The sequence below is a fragment of the Microcaecilia unicolor genome, chromosome 6 (assembly GCF_901765095.1).
Source record: "Microcaecilia unicolor chromosome 6, aMicUni1.1, whole genome shotgun sequence".
Lineage (NCBI taxonomy): Eukaryota > Metazoa > Chordata > Amphibia > Gymnophiona > Siphonopidae > Microcaecilia > Microcaecilia unicolor.
The window spans coordinates 147,354,824-147,374,503 of NC_044036.1; the positions used below are offsets into that span (position 1 = coordinate 147,354,824).

Sequence of the window (19,680 nt, forward strand, 5' to 3'; positions counted from 1 at the left end):
CCGACGGGAGCTGAAGCTGAGCTGCTTGCTGCTGTTTTGGCGCTGCTGTAAGTTGAATAACGAAGAGAGGGCCCGGGCCGGGTGAAGGGGGGGGGGTGGCGACTCCAGGGGGGGGGGGGGCGGTAGCGGCTACCTTGGGGGGGGGGAGCGGTAGCGACCTCAGCGGTTCCCTCCCTCCCCTTCCGCGCAGTTTCCCTCTCTGTCCCGCCCCCTCCCCCCCGTCATCACGTCTCGGAAAAATGGCTGCCGTGACCTCTCACTGCAGCTCACAGTACTTTTACCATAAGCTGCCATTTTACCGAGGCGCCACAAGGGGCAGGAGCGAGGGAGCTGTGCTCCTGCCCCCAGCGACCCCGTTGGAGCACCAGGAATGTAGGGGGGAGGCGGGGGTTGGGGGGGACTTGCAGGGGGGGGGGGGGAAGAGGGGACATTGGGGTGGGAGGGGGCTCAGAGTCTGCTTTTTTTTCTCCCCCTTATAAACAACAAAAAAAATGTTATGCAGGCCGAAATGTCACGATATTCAGCCGGCTGAATATCGGCCAGGCCTGCATAACTTCTGGCAGCCTGCCTGTCTGTCGAAATTATCCCCAATATTCAGTGCTGGACATGGCCTGGCACTGAATATTGGGGGATAATTTAGCCGGTGACGACCAGCGTTTAAAAAAAAAATGCTGATCGGTGCCGGCTGAATATTGGGGGGTATAGATTATAAAGGTCCAAAACTCATTCCGGAGGCAAGACCTTTTCATATTCAGAATGTTTTGTCAATTCTTTTTTTTTACATTATAGTTATAAAGTGTGTAATATAATAGATTTTACTGTTTGTGATAAACAATATACTAATATTGTACGATGACGTGATGACGGGGGGAGGGGGCGGGACAGAGAGGGAAGTCTCTACTGCGCATTTGCAGGTGAGTTTTTCCACCCCTGCATCTGTCTGTAGCTGGTGGATAAGAGACCCAGCCATTTGGGTAGTTAATGTATAATATTTAGTGGAAGTGTCATATTCTGTAATGCCTTAATGACGACTTTGTGAACAAATTTATGAAAAAGGACCACTGTACTGTACTTATGGTGTCTGGAAAGTTAACTGTACATGGATGTACGTATTTAACATATTTGCAGATCTCTCTCATCTTCAAAGCAGTGAATAAATCACATTACAATTAATACTCCTTTTTCTGTGTTGTGGTTATGTGGAAGGATTTGCATGAACATGTGAGATGCTTATTTGTAATCTAATTTAGAAAGACATAAAATCTGAATACAAGTCCTGCAGAAATCATGCCTTTAATGATCCCACAAATACTGAAATGGATTTGAAAGCAGATGGAAATATACACATGTACAGTATGCAAGATTGCATGTACTTTTAAAAAGCACACAAAATTGCAACTCTGCCTGCACTTTCCCTACACCAAAGTCACCTCTAAGTATGCACAGGATATTTTTTGAGAGATATTTTGTGTGTGTTCGGGTGGGAGGAGGTGCAATTCTACAAGAAGGGTGCCTATACTTAGGTGCTATATATGTGCATAAGTTATAGAATGCTGGTGTTTACCTTTTGTACATGAGCAAATACATGCATAAATGATAAGTAGATGGCTTACATGCTATTCTACAAATACACATATATCCCCTATAGCGCATAAATAGAAGGTGGGCGTTTACATATGCGGGGCACACATGTATAAGTTAGGTATGTAGCTTCTGCATGAGCATTTACACCAGCTCTATGGCTGCCAAAAGCACTTGCGCGTAGAATATGTAGGCTCATAGCTGACCTGTTACACCAGTATTTGATAAAGGAAAGTAGGTGCCCTACGTTCCTTTCAAGGTTATCTTTTTTGGAAACCGACTTCAGGACAACTATTAAAGCAAGGTACATTAAAAAATAAAAAGAGTAATAAAATCAAAATCAACCATGGAAAGGATCACTAACCATATAAAAAGAGAAAAGAACGGACAAAAGTATAAAACATAATGTCATAATAAAGTAAGCAAAACCATTTATAGAATAGACTCCTATTAGGTGCTATTTTATAAATTGCCTCAGTTGACATATATGAACAAATTTGTTCAAAGCCAGTGTTTTGCATAAAGCCCTGTTTTACCTGCAGAGGTGCTGCGTTAACCCCTAAATGAGCAAACAAGTGTGTTGAACTTGTAAAATATCATGAAATTAAAAAAAAAAACATTTTTGTTCTTTTAAATCATTTTTTACTTTATTCTCTTAACTGGCTGAAATCTTATTAAAGCTAGAGAATATTGTGGTGTTCAATTTGAATATTTGGTTATATGATACACCAGCAAATTGTGCAGATGTTAAATAAAAAGGTTTATGAAAATCTTAGTTCCTGAGAACATAAGAACAATCAGCATAAATATCACACAAGAATGAGACACTTTTTGAAATAGTGCTTGTATAGAGATGTTCAGATAATGAAATATCAGATACCAACTCCACGTACAGACATTTTCTTATTGAGCTTCTGGAAATTCTCCCATCCCTCCATCCCTTCAGTCCCTTTTAACTTCTACCACTCGCCTGATTACAAAGCTATCACGTCAGTTGAATATTGACCTCACGATATTTGAGGTGTGCAGTATTAGCTCCTTTATAGCTAGGAAGCTGTCAAAACATGTTTTCTAAACAAGGTGTGAGTTTGCTTTGTCAGTGACATGAAGGGCTCCCGGATACAGTGGAAATTTGCCCGCTGACATGGAGAATTTGCAGGGTTTCTCTTAGCTGTTATCCATTCCATCACTGTTGTTCAGTGAGCTGAATAAGCACTAGAATTTTTGACCCAGCTGGTCAAGATGCACTTTTTGGCTATCATCAACATTTTCTGATTAGGTATGGCTCGATATTACTTAAATATGCTAAAAAATGTAAAGCAGTGAGGATATAAGGAGTGAGTGAGTGGTCATCATATTAAGGCATTGTGTCTTCAAATGTCATACATCTTGCTTTTGTGTGGTACATAGTTCACGGATCACTGTATTACTCTTTAAAGGCCTTTATTGGGTGAATACATATTTTTTGGTAGATTTTACATAAGTCTGTAGCTTGACCCCAGACCTTGTTTACCTATGATTGGTTCAAATGCACTCCATTAATATTGGTGCTGATGATTACTGTGGGTAGATATCTATAATAACTTTATTTCTTCTAAAGTGAGAAATGGGTATAGGTTTTTACATTTTAATTGTTTGCATGTCTTCATGTTCTCATCTTAAATGTCACTTTTCCTGTCCTTTTTTTTGTTACATAATTTTGAATGATTTATTTATTAGATGTGCTTTAATCCATAGAAATATGACTTCTAAATAATAATATCAAAATATTAAATGTGAAAAATGCTTTGTAATATTTACATTTCTTGACTAGAAGAACTTTTGATCTTGGTTTTAGGAAGTAAAGATACTCAAAGAAGAATTAGCTACTAGATTAAATAGTAATGAAACACTTGAACTGTTGAAAGAAAAGGATGCACAGATCAACGAATTGCTGGAAGAAGGTGGGCATGGGTTAACTTTTTACTTCCCCCCTCTTTTTTTTTTTTTTTTACAAATTATGAACATTTTGTTGTATTTGACCAACTTCCTAAAATTTTATGACATGAAATGCATAGACTATTCTCTGTTTCTTATCTTATGGTACTTAAATGTGAAACATTTCCCATTTTGCAAATGCTTCTAACTATTTTCTTTGCAAGTGTTGAGATGTCAATTCTGTGGCATGTTGAAATCTGTAGAATGCAGGTGTGGCATGATTATGGGCAGGGTCCCTGATCGACTGTAATTTAACAGCTGTGGGAATAGCCACAAATCTTGGCCCTTCCTGTGGAAGTGGCTGGTGGCTGCACAGTTGCCATGGAAGACCAGGTGTCTGAGCTGAATCATAAGCGGAGGATTCTAGTGGCTGTTCATTTTAATTCCCTACTTCCCACAGTTAACATGCAGCAGTACCTCAAGCTGCTTCCTTTCTTGCTACTGAATGAACTATTTGAGCCACACAACCCTAGCGAGACCCCAGAGAGGGAGCAAGCAGCTGAAGGTGCTACCACTGCTCTTTCTCCTCCTGGATATGTTTTCATGGTAAATGTTTCCTTCCATTACGTAGCTTCTCATTATTCCAGAACCTGTGGGATAGTTGTGTCCATCAACCAGCAGGTGGAGATAGAAAATACTGAGGAGCTGGACTGATATCTCAGCTGCGTTTGATGCTGTAGACCATCCAACATTATTATATAGACTTAGTGAGCTGAGTATGTGAGGTACTGTGCTAAATTGATTTAGTGAATTTTTAACCAAGCGGGTATACTGTGTTAGGAAGAATGGTGTCACCTCTGCGCTCTGGCACTGTTTGTGGCGTTCCCCAGGGTTCACCGCTTTCTCCCTCGCTTTTCAGTATTTTCCTCAGCCCTTTAGGTAATTTATCTGGCTTAGGAGTATTCTGTCCGCCATACTCAGATGATATTTTCTTGGTATGTCCGGAGTTCTTCTGAAGACACCCTTTATAACCTGCGACAAAATATTAATCTGGTTGACAGATGGTCTCGTGCCAGTTTATTGAAATTGAATAAAATAAAAACCAAAATTTTATGGTTTGGTAATTTTGACTCTCTGCCAGCCTACGAACTAATTTTGGATACAGGTGACATATTAAAATTTGAATAAAAAAAGCCCAAGAGTTTTGGGAGTTATTTTATATTCTAAATTGACCTTTGAATCACAGATCTAGCCATCAAGAGACAGAGTGGCTGATATTCAAAGCGATTTAAGCGGGCAGAAGCCTAACTGGGGATATTCAGTGGCACTTAACCGGATGTGCCAACGAATATCTCCTGAGCTCGCCCAAAGAAAAAGTGGGCAAGTCAGGGGCGGCACTTAGGAGGAGCCCCAGTTTATGCGGGTGCCGGCCATATTCAGTGCTCAAGTGCTGTCCTAAATAAGGCTGCTTAGCTATGCAAGACAGTCTGGCACCCACATATTTTTTGTTTTTCTTAGAAGGAAAAAAAGCCCCTGAAATCTCCTACCTCCTCCCAGTGGTGAACATACCTGTTGGTTGTGCAGAGTCGTTGGGGGCAGGAGCGCAGCTCCCTCGCTCTTGCAGTTCCTCGGAAAAATGGCTGCCGTGACCTCTCACTGCAGCTCACAGTACTTTTACCATAAGCTGCCATTTTACCGAGGCGCCACAAGGGGCAGGAGCGAGGGAGCTGTGCTCCTGCCCCCAGCGACCCTGTTGGAGCACCAGGAATGTAGGGGGGAGGCGGGGGTTGGGGGGGACTTGCGGGGGGGGGGGGGGGGGGAAGAGGGGACATTGGGGTGGGAGGGGGCTCAGAGTCTGCTTTTTTTTCTCCCCCTTATAAACAACAAAAAAAAATGTTATGCAGGCCGAAATGTCATGATATTCAGCCGGCTGAATATCGGCCAGGCCTGCATAACTTCTGGCAGCCTGCCTGTCTGTCGAAATTATCCCCAATATTCAGTGCTGGACATGGCCTGGCACTGAATATTGGGGGATAATTTAGCCGGTGACGACCAGCGTTTAAAAAAAAATGCTGATCGTTGCCGGCTGAATATTGGGGGGTATAGATTATAAAGGTCCAAAACTCATTCCGGAGGCAAGACCTTTTCATATTCAGAATGTTTTGTCAATTCTTTTTTTTTTTTTTTTTACATTATAGTTATAAAGTGTGTAATATAATAGATTTTACTGTTTGTGATAAACAATTTACTAATATTGTACGAAAGATTAGCATTTATGGGAAAAAAGCATGTAAATGTAGAAAAATAATTTTTCATCTCTTATTCCCGAGAAGAATTAATAAATACAGAATTACTAGTCTGAATCATAGAATTCATTTTTGAAAATAGCAGCTGTGTTTTGCTTTGCAGGTGAAAAGCTTTCAAAACAGCAGCTACGCAACTCCAATATAATTAAAAAGTTAAGAGCCAAGGAGAAGGACAATGAAAACATCAATGCAAAACAGAGTAAAAAGATTAAAGAACTTGAAGAAGAGTTGCAACATTTAAGACAGGTTGATATAAGTAAATCATCAGTGGTCACCATATAGTTCATCCAGAGTAGATCTCGAAAACTAGCATACAGTGCTCTAGGATTAGGATTGTGGTAGGAGGAAATATGTACCATTAGAAATAACTAAATCCTCTTTGCAAGTTCTGGCTTTCTCACGGAACAAGGGGTAGTAGGGAGGGGGGAAGGGTAGTAATGAGATTTGATATACCGCCTTTCTGAGGTACAGTCAAAGTGGTCTGCAATTATTATATGCAGGTACTTTCTCTGTCCCTAGTGGGCTAACAATCTAAGTGTTGTATTTGGGACAAGGAGTTGCAGTGGGACTTGAACCCAGTTTCCTAGGTTCTGCACTAAACAGTAGGCTACTCCTCCACTAGGGGGTGCAGATAAATGGTGGTAGTAGGAAAGGAAGCTAGTGGGGGATTATAGACACAAGTCAGTGCAAGGAAAACAGATAGGTGGAGTGAGTTGTTGAAGGAGACGGGGGGGGGGGGGGGGGAGAGATTGAGGGGCTTATAGGGCAGTGACTGAGAGCAGAAGGTTCTTGGAGATGCCGTGTTTTGGAGCACTGTGTTTTCTGGGACAGTGAGGGACAGAGATGCCTGTAGAGTACTGGCCAGGGGTGTAGCTAGGTGGGGGCATGGGCCCTGGCCCCCTGCTTTCATCCCCCCCCCCCCCCCCCCGCTGCTGACCCTCCCCCGCCATCAGGTACCTTTGCTGGCAGGGGTCCCCAACCCCCGCCAGCCGAAGTCCTCTTCAGCACCGGGCAGGACGTCAGGACTCACAGAAACAGAATCCAGATCAGCAAACGCGCCGGACTCGGAGACTGGTGCTGAAGGGGAACCCCGCCAGCAAAGGTACCTGGCGGTGGCGGGGGAAGGGAGGGGTTGGCGCCGCCGGGGGGGGGGGGGGGGGTTTAAAATGTGCCCCCTCACCTCGAGCTCTGGACCCCCCTCCCGCAAAAGTCTGGCTACGCCCCTGGTACTGTCAGCAGCTCATGCAAATAAATTTAAATGTCAGCAGGTGTTTGATGTAATTCTTGAGGTTGTACGTGAGCTTTGAAGACCACATTGGTCTTTAGTTATATAGAGAGTAGTAATGTAATTACATACTAAAGACGGAGATGAGCAAAAAGTGCTGATTTTTAGTTACTAATGTTCTAGAGTAGTGTAAATTAGGGAAAACTGTAAAATTGGTTAATAACTTGTATTTATCTTTAGGTGCTTGATGGAAAGGAGGAGCTGGAGAAACAACATCGAGAGAACATAAAAAAACTGAACAGTGTGGTTGATCGGGAAGAAAGGAATCTCAGTCGGTTTCAGGCTGATTTGGAAGAGCTTCAGGAAAAGAATCGAAGTCTGCAGGCAGCACTCGACGGCTCATACAAGTGAGCAAATCTGTCAAAGCAACAAAAGTAAAACTTACCAATACAGTAGGGTGTATTAACTCCTTTTGTTGTCAGCAGCACAATGTGCTTTAAGTTTAATACAAATAAAATGAAACCTGTTTTTATTATGATTAATGCTGTATAAATCAGGGGTGGGCAACCACAGTCCTCGAGGACCATAACCCCATTCAGGTTTTCAAGATTTCCACAATGAATATGCATGAGATTACATAAGATTGATTTGCATGTACTGCTTCCATTCTATTCAAATAGATCTCATGCATATTCATTGTGGAAATCTTGGAAACCTGAATGGGTTGTGGCCTCAACTGTGGTTGCCCATCCCTAGTATAAATAATAGCAAAATTGCAATATAAAGCACGCACCTGTGACACTTAAATATTGTAGCTTGTCCTATTTAGTGCCAGGCAGCATTTGGTTTCTTTTGGCTATACTGTCTTTGTCCAGTATGAAAATTTGAACACTTCTGTTTCTTTATAGAGAACTTACAGAGCTGCACAAAACCAATGCTGCAAAAGACAGTGAAGCTCAAGAAGCAGCGTTAAGCCGTGAGATGAGAGCGAAGGAGGATCTTTGTGTAGCATTGGAGAAGGTGCAGGATGAGGCCCAGCAGCAACAGGAGGCTTTAGTAATTCAGGTTGGCTTTTATTCCCTTTTAAAATCTGCAAAGGTTTTTAAATGTTCTGCTTCTGCTGTCAAAGAAGATATGACAGAGATAACCTTTTTATACTGAAATATTCATGTTTCTGCACATTTATCTTAACATTTTAAGTTTCTGGATGCATGTACTTGCTGTGCATGTAGAATCTGTTCATTTCTCAGAAAGACGGAATATCCCCATGTAGCAGGTACCATGATTCCACTGTTTAGTGTTGCAAACGCTACCGCCAAAGCATTACCCAACTTGCGATGCAGAAGACCCACATCTGGGATTGAACCCTGGGACCTTCTGCATATCGCAGTAGCAGAAGACGCTGCCATTAGGCTGGCGCACCCTACTGTTAATAGATGGAATTTGTGGATAAAGGTGCTTGATAAGATTGCTGATGATATACAGAGTCAGAATACTGAAATAAATTTCATAAAGCGGGAATCCTTATCTATAAAATATTTTTACCTTGCAAAACTGGTCGAAAACCTACAGTCCAATATGAATATGTACAATATGGAACTAAAAATATTGATTTTGATGTTCTACACTGACCTGCTGCATGTATGCTAACAGTATAACTCTTTTGTGTCTACAGTGCACATAAATTAAAAATAATGTTTTGGGGAAAATGCACTTGGCATTAATGCTAACATCAGGCACTCTGTCCTTGGAATGTAATGAACAAAAATTTTTCTGATTCAGGTAGCGGACCTGAGGCTGGCATTACAACGTGCAGAACAGCAAGCAGCAAGAAAAGAAGATTACCTGCGTCAAGAGATCAGTGAATTGCAACAGGTGTTTATGTGTTAGCTTTGCATATGTTTTAAAAACAAGGATCCTACATTCAATTTCGTAAATTTTAGAATACCTAATTGTTTCAGAATACGTTCGAAAATAATCTGTGATAAAAGGCAGAATTAGGTAGAATGAATATGCAGTAAAATAATATAACAGTTTATGTACTAAGTACATAAGTAATGCTATACTGGGAAAAGACCAAGGGTCCATCGAGCCCAGCATCCTGTCCACGACAGCGGCCAATCCAGGCCAAGGGCACCTGGCAAGCTTCCCAAACGTACAAACATTCTATACATGTTATTCCTGGAATTGTGGATTTTTCCAAGTCCGTTTAGTAGTGGTTTATGGACTTGTCCTTTAGGAAACCGTCCAACCCCTTTTTAAACTCTGCTAAGCTTAACCGCCTTCACCACTTCCTCCGGCAACGAATTCCAGAGTTTAATTACACGTTGGGTGAAGAAAGCTTTTCTCCGATTTGTTTTAAATTTACTACACTGTAGTTTCATTGCATGCCCCCTAGTCCTAGTATTTTTGGAAAGCGTGAACAGACACTTCACATCCACCTGTTCCACACCACTCATTATTTTATATACCTCTATCATGTCTCCCCTCAGCCGTCTCTTCTCCAAGCTGAAAAGCTCTAGCCTCCTTAGTCTTTCTTCATAGGGAAGTCGTCCCATCCCCGCTATCATTTTAGTTGCCCTAGTTATGAATGGTTGTCCAGTATGTGTAGGTGTTGTTATCTTTTAGAATGGTTGTTTTAGCTTGCTGTGCTTTCCTATCATTTTGATGGAGTTCTTTTCTGTTTGTTTTTATTATGATTTTTATATTTCTATGTAAACTGTTCTGTTTTGTGAATACAATTTGAAACGGTATAGTAAATGAATAAACAATAAACGATAGTATTGGTTGGATAAGTATGTGGTCTTAGGACAACAATTTGGTGAAATGCATTTTAAAATTTTTACTTACCTAGCTCAAGGCAAGTTGCATTCTGGTTCTGCCAGGGTGCAAGGCTGTGGAAAAGGCAGATATCTGGAGATACTCGCACCATTTGTTTCTTAAGACATTTTGTGTGTGTTAAGCTCCTGCTGCTAGGAAGGCTCCTCTGCTGCTGACCAGAAAGCCATTCTTTGAAATTCCCAGACTCACAAGGCAGAATGAGTGTAGAGATAAATTCCACTCTGTAGATTTTGAAGCCATCAGTTGTGAAGGTTACTTTCATAAATGCTAACACACACATTATATCTGAATTTGGAAAACTTTGTGAACTAGGTAAAAATATTGGTTAATATAGCTAGCATTCATTAAATCAGGGCTTTTGAAACCTGTAATGTTTGGATGTTGCAAATGTATTTATGGTTGACATAAAAAAACAATTAATACAGAGACTTCAGGAAGCAGAGAATCGGAACCAGGAGCTGAATCAAAGTGTCACGTCTGCCACAAGACCGTTGCTGCGACAGATAGAAAATCTACAGGCAACATTGGGAGCACAAACATCATCTTGGGAAAAACTGGAGAAGACTCTGTCGGATAGACTTGGTAAGAGCTTCCACTCTTCCTCATATATACCTCCACCCTTGAGTTTGGCAGTTCAAATAAAGGTTGGTAAAAGACCTGTTACGTTTCTACACCTGTAGTTGGGTAACAGAAATTTTTGTCAGTTATTCCTTTGGATGCAGCATTTTTCCATAGCATTCAAAATTTGCCATATGTGTTGAAATGTATGTAGAAAATCTTTCTTGGAATAACTGATGAATCAACCTTTTAGTGCAGTGTTTTTGGATATTTTTTTCTAGGCATAGGCGGTCAGAACATATTTGTTTGGTGTCATTTACGGGAATTTTCATTTTATTTTATTTTTTTGTTTTTGTTTTTTTTGTTACATTTGTACCCCGCGCTTTCCCACTCATGGCAGGCTCAATGCGGCTTACATGGGGCAATGGAGGGTTAAGTGACTTGCCCAGAGTGACAAGGAGCTGCCTGTGCCTGAAGTGGGAATAGAACTCAGTTCCCCAGGACCAAAGTCCACCACCCTAAGCACTAGGCCACTCCTCCACTTGGCTATTTTGTTAGTTTCTGATGATAATTTACACTCTTTGGCAAAACTGTGCAGTGTAGAAAGAAGGTGTACTATTTTCCCAAGTTTGCACTTGTGCACTAGTTTTTGTTTAATTGGTACCCTAGTGGAGGACTTTGGGCAGGTTATTTCACCCTCCATTACCTCAGGTGCAACTTAGGCTGAAAGTCCACTTAGACAGGGAAATGACTTGTGTACTTGTTTATAACTTGCCTTTTCAGATTTGTAAAGGTGAGTAATTAAATCTCAGCATTAAAAAAAATAATGCCAAATAAATAGTACTTACAAAAATATTTAGCAATGAAATGCGTCTTGAGTGCCACAGATTTATGATAATTTAATAACAATGAATGATTTTAAAAAAGGAACCGTCATAATCTTTCTTTTTTTAATAGCTGAATCCCAGACTTTGTTGGCAGCAGCATTAGAGAAGGAGCGGGCTGCTACGGAGGAGCTTCTTACTTTTAAAACTCAAATTTCTTCTGTGGAATCACAGAACAACCTGCTGAGACAAGAAAGGAACAGGCTGCAGGCACGGCTAGAGGTTGAAAAATCCCGACTGATCAAAATAGAAGAGGACAACAGTAGGTGAGTATCATTTCTGAAAGGTTCTGTGTGGCTACATCGTATCATGGTTTTGAAAAATATTTAAGAAAACAAAAATTCATACACAGAACCAATTAGTATCTAGGCTGTTGAACTGGATCTTTATTTTTTTAAATTTTTTATTTATAATTATTTATGAAAACTCAAGAGATAGAATTGGAGTAGCATGAAAAATTATCCAGATATAATGTTGCATGTTCATTTCTTTTAATGCCATATAAGGTATAATTAAAATGTGGCTGGGTGACTTAGTGGCACTGCCATGCAGAGGAACTTCAGTTTCATTTGTTTGTAGGGAGAGCTGCATCTAGGGTTACTAGATGCAACATTGAGAACCCCTTTGCGGAAGAAATCGTGGTCATTGTTTAAGGCACAGGAGCAAACTATTAAAAAAACAAATTGGGGGTGCTTAAATGCAGTACAGCTTACCCCCTCCCTGAATACAGTGAAGAAGCTTTCTTAATATTGGGGATGCTCAAGCACCCCGGAGATCTGATATCTCTGGTGAAGGGTGTTACGTGGTGGTCAGATTTAGGGTATACAGTCACAAAAGAGAGGGAATACAGCATACAAGAACAACCAAACAAACAAACAAAGCAAACACTGGGCCTTCAGGATTGAGAAAAATGTAGTTCTTTATTTATAATGGAGACCCGACACGGTCCGTGTTTCGGCATACAAACGCCTGCATCAGGGGTCAGGAAGTTTATTCCCCACGACCAGTTCACTTTCCACAGTGGAGATCACAGACGTGGACCAAACGTATCTGGACAGAGACTTCAAACAGTTGCTTATCAGTTCAGCTCGTCCCCCGGAGATCTGATATCTCTGGTGCAGGGTGTTACGTGGTGGTCAGATTTAGGGCCCATGATGTACAGTTCCTCTGTGTGGTTGCAAATGAAGACTCATGGCACTAGAGGCCCAGCCTTGGTTCTCATTTTGCTGCACCAAAACCAAAATGCTTTACAGAATAAACAAGTTGTTACGTGCAGGTCTTTTTCTGCCGTCATCTACTATGTTATGTTACTATGTATGTTACTGATGATTTAGTACTCTGCATCCAAAAATAGTGGTAATATAAATTTCTGTTCTATTTCGCACAGATACCAGGTGGAACTGGAATGTCTTAGACTTGAGCATACTAAATCTTGCGAAGAGGCGAGGAGAGAGAAGGTATTGTTATTGTTGCAACATTATAGATTCCTTCTGACTTCCTATTACAGTCTGTTTAATCCATAGTTGTGTTTTTATTTTCTAGACGTTGTTAAGTAGCCAGTTGGAAATGGAGAAAATGAGGGTTGAACAAGAAAAAAAGAAAGTCATTCTGGCACAGGAAATGATTAAAGAAAAGGTATTTTATGGTATTATGAGTTTAAAATCAACTTTTATCAACGTGCAGAAATGTGTTGGTGCTTGTCTGTAGTAAAGTGATTAGTAGGGAACGTACCATACCTACTAACCTACCAATCCAGAAATAAGTGACGTTTTAAGGTTCCCTCTTTTCTGATGTTTACATGAGTGATGCTGTTGAAACATGTGGAAGAGGATTATATGGTTAGTTGGGTGATTTTTCTTATGGATGATAAGGAGAATGAGGTGGTAGGTTGGCATTTTATGTGAGGAGGGGTTACAGGTGAAGGCTAGCATAGCTGCAGAAACTTTCTGTTCAGTGTTTGAGCCTGGGATGGAAGGTGGGAATCAATCTTTGATTTATAGGCTGTTAAACTACTTAAGAGAATAGGAGGGAAACTTTTTTTTTCATCTGAATAATTAATTGGGCATCTTCATAAGCAAGTGGTTAGCTCTTAGGACTAGATTATTTCTCTAGGTCTTTGCAGTTCATCTTGAAGCAAACATGAAATAGCATGCAATATTTATTTATTGCATTTGTGTCTCACATTTTCCCACCCTTAGGTAGGTTCAATGTGGCGTACATAGTACAAGAGAGACAATTGCAAAATTTGAGTCTTAAATGATCAGTAGTAGCATAGAATGCGTTTACGTGATGGATAGGAAGAATAAGTAGCATTTGCAGGAGTGAGGAATGCATCGTAGTTTTCATTTATGAGGTGGTTCCATGCAATTTTTTTTTTGTGGTTGAGAGGTTATGATGACGTAGAAGGAAGGGACTTTCTGAAAAGCTGTGTTTTTAGTTTTTTTTGGAAGTTTAGGTAGTTGTGTATGAGTTTCAGGTCTTTTGGCAATGAGTTCCAGAGTTGGGTGCCTATGAAGGAGAAGCTGGAAGCGTACGATGATTTGTATTTCAGGCCTTTGCATCTGGAGTAGTGGAGGGTTAGGTATGCTCTTGTTGTATTTATCAAGTTTCTTATGGGTAGATCAGTTAGTATGGTCATGTATTCCGGTGCAAGTTCTAAATGTATGATTTACCTCCCGATGCAAAGAGCTCCAGTGTTCTTTTTATTCAACCTTTCCATTTTTCCTTTGAAGGAACGCAAGCCCTATGTGTTTCCCACAGCAGAGACTATTCCTAGCACGCCATCATTGTCACGTTCAAGTTCTGTTAGCGGGGTTGATATGGCAGGACTGCAAACATCCTTTCTTTCTCAAGTAAGTGATACAGATTACTGCTGTGTTTCCAGAAACCTAACTGCTCATGAATGTAGTTAGCTTTTAAAGCTGGTCTTTGGCTGTTTATCCCAGAGGCCAAACTTTCACGCGTGCCCTACTCTCATTGGCCTACCAGAGAAGGGTAATCTGCTTTTCCTCAGCTCCTCTGAGGAAACTTTGGAATTCATACAGTAGTAGTTTTTGGGGGTTGGGTAAGGGCACAGGACAGAAATTTATAATAATCCAGGAGTTCTTTATGATTTTTTTTTTTTTTTGTAATTGTCCTTTGTAGATCGTTTTTGTTCTACCAACAATTCTACTCTAGAGCGTGTAGAGCACATATTTAACAAGTTGATATTTTTGCTCTGCTCTCGTGGTTATCTATAGTCTTCTATGTAAATGTTTTTCCTATTTAATAGTGTTCTTCAGCACCTGAGATTTTTCTATAGGGGATTCTGTTTATCAGTGTTAACTCTATAAAGACTGAATATGCAAATTTGGATTTTTATGAAAGACATTTGATTGAGCTGATGCTAACTTGCCAGTTTTAGTGAAATCCTTGAATTTAGATACTTTGTCTTTCATGTTCTGGTACCTTTTAAAGAACTTGATTGGTAATAGTTATACATTTTATTTTTCTCTTGTAGGATGATTCCTTTGCCTCCATGAACATGTCCATCAGTGGAAGTAACCTTTATGATGCTGTAAGGATGGGAGCAGGATCCAGTATTATTGAAAACCTTCAGTCTCAGTTAAAGCTGAGGGAAGGGGAGATTGCTCAGTTACAGGTACTATAAACCTTAGCACTTGGGGGGGGGGGAGGGCGATTTTCAGAATAGTCCGTCCAAGTTTACTAGTGCTTGAGACCCAAAGAGAAATAATGCAGAAGAACACTGTGCTTTAGAGATGTACACCAGGGTTCAGTGCATGGTTTCTTAATGTGCGCACCCAAAAATATGTTGCTTCCCAATTCACTAACCTACTACTACTACTACTTATCATTTCTGAAGCGCTACTAGACGTACGCAGCGCTGTACACTTGAACATGAAGGGACAGTCCCTGCTCGACAGAGCTTACAGTCTAATTAGGACAGACAAACAGGACAAACAAGAGATAAGGGAATATTAAAGTGAGGATGATAAGGGTTCTGAACAAGTGAATAAGGGTTAGGAGTTAAAAGCTGCATCAAAAAGGTGGTCTTTTAGCTTAGATTTGAAGACGGCCAGAGATGGAGCTTGACGTACCGGCTCAGGAAGTCTATTCCAGGCATATGGTGCAGCAAGATAAAAGGAATGGAGTCTGGAGTTAGCAGTGGAGGAGAAGGGTGCAGATAAGAAAGATTTACCCAGTGAACGGAGTTCCCGGGGAGGAATGTAGGGAGAGATGATAGTGGAGAGGTACTGAGGAGCTGCAGAGTGAATGCATTTATAGGTCAATAAGAGGAGTTTGAACTGTATGCGGAAACGGATAGGAAGCCAGTGAAGTGACTTGAGGAGGGGGCTAATATGAGCATAACGACACTGGTGGAATATTAGTCGTGCAGCAGAATTTTGAAGAGGAGAGAGATGGCTAAGTGGGAGACCTGTGAGAAGCAAGTTGCAATAGTCTAAGCGAGAGGTGATAAGAGTGTGGATGAGGGTTCTGGTAGTGTGCTCGGAAAGGAAAGGGCGAATTTTGCTGATGTTATAGAGAAAGAAATGACAGGTTTTAGCAGTCTGCTGAATATGTGCAGAGAAGGAGAGGGAGGAGTCGAAAATGACCCCAAGATTACGAGCTGATGAGACAGGAAGGATGAGAGTGTTATCCACAGAAATAGAGAATGGGGGAGGAGGAGAGGTTGGTTTAGTATAGTATGCAGATAAGTTGTATGTAAAAAAAAAAAAAAAATGTATGCCAGTACAGGAGAATGTGCTGGAAGTATGCACAAATGGTTTTGTGCATAAATTGTATTGGCACTTGGAGCTGCTTGCATATGAATAAATGCATGTGCTAGCATGCTATTCTTTGCATAAATATTCGTGGTATCAGGAAAATTGTAGCGGTGCACAGGGTTTTAATGGGCATACATTATATGTATGTGCTTGAATGCTATTTCATGCATAAACACAATATTCTGTACTGAAATATTGTATTATGTCAGCAGTTCAGCACTTTACTGTGTTTTCAGCAACTCTTGTTTTTTGACCCATCCCTTTCAGCAAAGCCAGACAAAAGTTGTGGATCCCCCATGCTCACAGTAAAGAGATGAAGCAGGCATGAAATGCCTCACTAATGCTGATCACAGTAGATTGAAGCTAACTTTTTCCTCCTTCAGACCTGAAATAAAATAAAAAAAAAAAAAAAGTCCATGTTCAGACTTCAGATCTTTTATGCACTTCTTTGCATCGGGGGTTTTAAATGAGCTGTGTGCTGATGTCTGTGCAAGTGTTTGCACACAGCTCATGCACAAAACTTGGTTGAATATGGGGCGCCCACAGTTTATATTCCACCTTTAACATTAAGGAGGCAAAGTGGATTACAAATGAAAGAGACCTTCACATTTGAAGAAAATTTACAACAATCTTCATTATTAAAAAGCCAAATAAAATTTACAATCACTAGATTTAAAAATTAGTAAGGAGTGCCTTTCAAAAAAGATGATAAGATGAACTCTGGCGAATCTGGTAAGGAATATTATTCCAGATTTTGGCACTTAGATATACAAAAGATCTCTCCCAAATAGACTTTTGACTTCTTTTTCATTGATGGACAATGTAAGTTTAATTTATGTACACTTTCAAATTCAACCTATTAATAGGAAATATTAAAAGCTGCCCTATATTTTTGGAATTAAGTCCATAAAAGCTTTTAAAAAATCATACAAGCTGTTTTAAAATGAAGACATGACTTTACTTTGAGCGAGTGTAATTTGTTCAAAAGTGGGGTTGCTTCATGGAAATGTGTTTCTGTATATCTTGTTGTAGATCTTCCATTTTGTGCTGTTTACTTGGAAAATGCAGAGTCTTAAATATGTGCATCTGGTCATTTCCTGTGAATTTCATACTTAATTTGCATGGCTTGTGGGAAGAATTTTGCAGTTACATTTATCTGTATGTAAAACAGCTGGAAATCGGACACTTGGAGAAAACCCGAGCAATCATGGCTGAAGAACTGGTTAAACTGACCAACCTCAATGATGAGCTGGAGGAAAAGGTGAAGGAGATTCCCAAACTGCGTGCACAGTTACGGGTAAGCTGATTGCAGTGCAATGCTTCAAAATTATTATTGTGGAACTTTGTGTGTAGCAACAGGTTATCAATAGAAATCAAACAAAATAAAACATGGAAAAGAAAATAAGATGATACCTTTTTTATTGGACAACTTAATACATTTCTTGATTAGCTTTCGAAGGTTGCCCTTCTTCGTCAGATCGGAAATAAGCAAATGTGGTAGCAGATAGTATATATAAGAGAAACATCAAAGCATTACTTTGACAGTCTGACAGAGTGGGAGGGTGGGGGTATGCATGGGGACATCAAAGCATTTCATTGATGTTCTAACAGGATGGGTGTTGGTAGGTGAGAGGAGGGTAACAGAGAATTTCAATGCTTTGATGTTTCTCTTATATATACTATCTGCTAACACATTTGCTTATTTCCGATCTGACGAAGAAGGGCAACCTTCGAAAGCTAATCTATTATGTCCAATAAAAAAGGTATCATCTTATTTTCTTTTCCATTTTTTATTTTGTTTGATTTCTATTGATAACCTTTAAGAGTGGACTAACACGGCTAAAACACCTCTATACTTAAGATGTGTAGCAACAGGAAGAATGGGCTCTGGATATACATTTTTGTATTGTATTTTTTATATCATAATAAAACTGTAGGCAGATTAGACAATCATTTCAACATAAGTACAGATAAGTTAAAATATAGATTAAGTTGTCAAATTATAATTTCATCTGAATGCACATATACATACGACGTTACATAGCATAAATTATTTGAGTTAAAACTTTATGCTATCCTACTGTAAGAAACCCCCACCCTCAAACTGTTACTGACACAATGGCATGTTTCCCATTCCTTCATTTGCAGATTTAGATATAATTGGGGGATTTGGTAGAGGAGCCATGGTAAAGTGTCTCTCAGTAGAGGAAGAGAGTATATATATGGGGTGTGATGGTATATGATGTGCATGTGTTTATCTAGCAGTGGTATTATATGTATATTTCTGTGGGGAGAATTTAGCTATGTATCTTTGGGGATATATGAGGACTTTGTGTTTTGTGTTGGGGTGACTGAGTGCAGGACATGGGGGTGTGTGTATATCTATCTCTCGGGATGAATGTTTGGGGGGGGGGGTGTCATTGGGTAGAAGGTGTGTCTTTTGGCTTTCTTCCTAACGCACCACCAAACCATCCTTCTTGTCCCTCCCATCCCCACTTCCTCTCCCTGCCTTATGACACTCTCCCTTCTGCACTGTATCCACCCCCCTCTCCTTTCTACCTGGTACCTCCTGTAAGTTTTGTTGTGGCCACAACAGCACTGATTTTTCCCATGTTAGCAGCAGTTGGATCCCCATCAGCATTTCTGCTCCACTCTTCTTGGGCTGATATGGATTGGGCCCTCATTGGCAATTCACCTACTGGTTTCTCATCAGGAGTTTGATGGGGTGGGGCTTGGCCTGCTATGCATCCAGTGATGTGCAAATGAATGCATATAGATCTTCTCCAACAGGAGCTATCACTTAAGCAAAATGCATCTAAAAGTATGATATGGAGATGTATTTAAGGATTTTTAAAGAATTTACTTGACCTTTTAGTTTTTTAAATGTTTTGGATTGTTCAATCTCTTTAGGACTGCTCTGAATGTGGTGTGTTAGTGTAATGTCATTGACCCCTGCCTTTCTGAGCACATCTTCCACTTCACCTTTATGTAATTAAAATTATTAATGCCATTAACGCTGACCACTGTAGCCTGAATTGGCCTTTTGTCCCTCCTCCCCCCCCCCCCTCCCAGAGCGATCCCAAGTTGCTCTTGTTGGTACTGGCTCTGGGTTCAAAATGGCAGCTGCAATCTCTAGTGTGACTGTATTTGTTCACATATTTTATGAAACTTTAGTACAATACAATAAATAAAATACAAATGTATAAGGTTATGAGTAGCAGAAAGAAAGAAATACAAATGTTTTTTTTACATATATAAGCAGTATGAATGCCAATATACTATTAGATTCAACAAACAAACAATACTGAGAGCACACACTTGGCAGAGTTTAAGCAGATTGAAATGACACGGAACTTCAATTTAAGATAATCCCTTAATGGTTTATACTTATAGCAGTCAAGAGTACCACTGTGCCTCATGACGGTAAGCTCATATTTATATGGAAGAGTAAGTAAATTCCACCAGGATAATTTTGTGCAGAGTGACTGTTTGTAGTTTTTGGATTTTTGTTGGATTCGTCACCCAAAGCAAGTCACAGTTCAGATATTAGTTATTTCCCTGTCCAAAGGGACTCATAGTCTAAG

At 40.2% G+C, this 19,680-nt stretch overlaps 1 protein-coding gene across 1 annotated transcript in view; it reads left to right on the plus strand.

The window, feature by feature from the left end:
* The window catches only part of TMF1 (TATA element modulatory factor 1), a 44,671-nt gene that overhangs the window by 20,732 nt on the left and 4,259 nt on the right, over positions 1 to 19,680 (plus strand). Inside the window, exons 5-16 of the mRNA XM_030208596.1 lie at positions 3,419 to 3,524; positions 5,908 to 6,050; positions 7,270 to 7,436; positions 7,938 to 8,094; positions 8,812 to 8,904; positions 10,296 to 10,452; positions 11,386 to 11,578; positions 12,700 to 12,769; positions 12,855 to 12,947; positions 14,045 to 14,164; positions 14,812 to 14,952; positions 17,268 to 17,393. Of these exons, the coding sequence (XP_030064456.1) occupies positions 3,419 to 3,524; positions 5,908 to 6,050; positions 7,270 to 7,436; positions 7,938 to 8,094; positions 8,812 to 8,904; positions 10,296 to 10,452; positions 11,386 to 11,578; positions 12,700 to 12,769; positions 12,855 to 12,947; positions 14,045 to 14,164; positions 14,812 to 14,952; positions 17,268 to 17,393 (1,566 nt within the window). The remainder of the gene's footprint in view (positions 1 to 3,418; positions 3,525 to 5,907; positions 6,051 to 7,269; positions 7,437 to 7,937; positions 8,095 to 8,811; positions 8,905 to 10,295; positions 10,453 to 11,385; positions 11,579 to 12,699; positions 12,770 to 12,854; positions 12,948 to 14,044; positions 14,165 to 14,811; positions 14,953 to 17,267; positions 17,394 to 19,680) is intronic.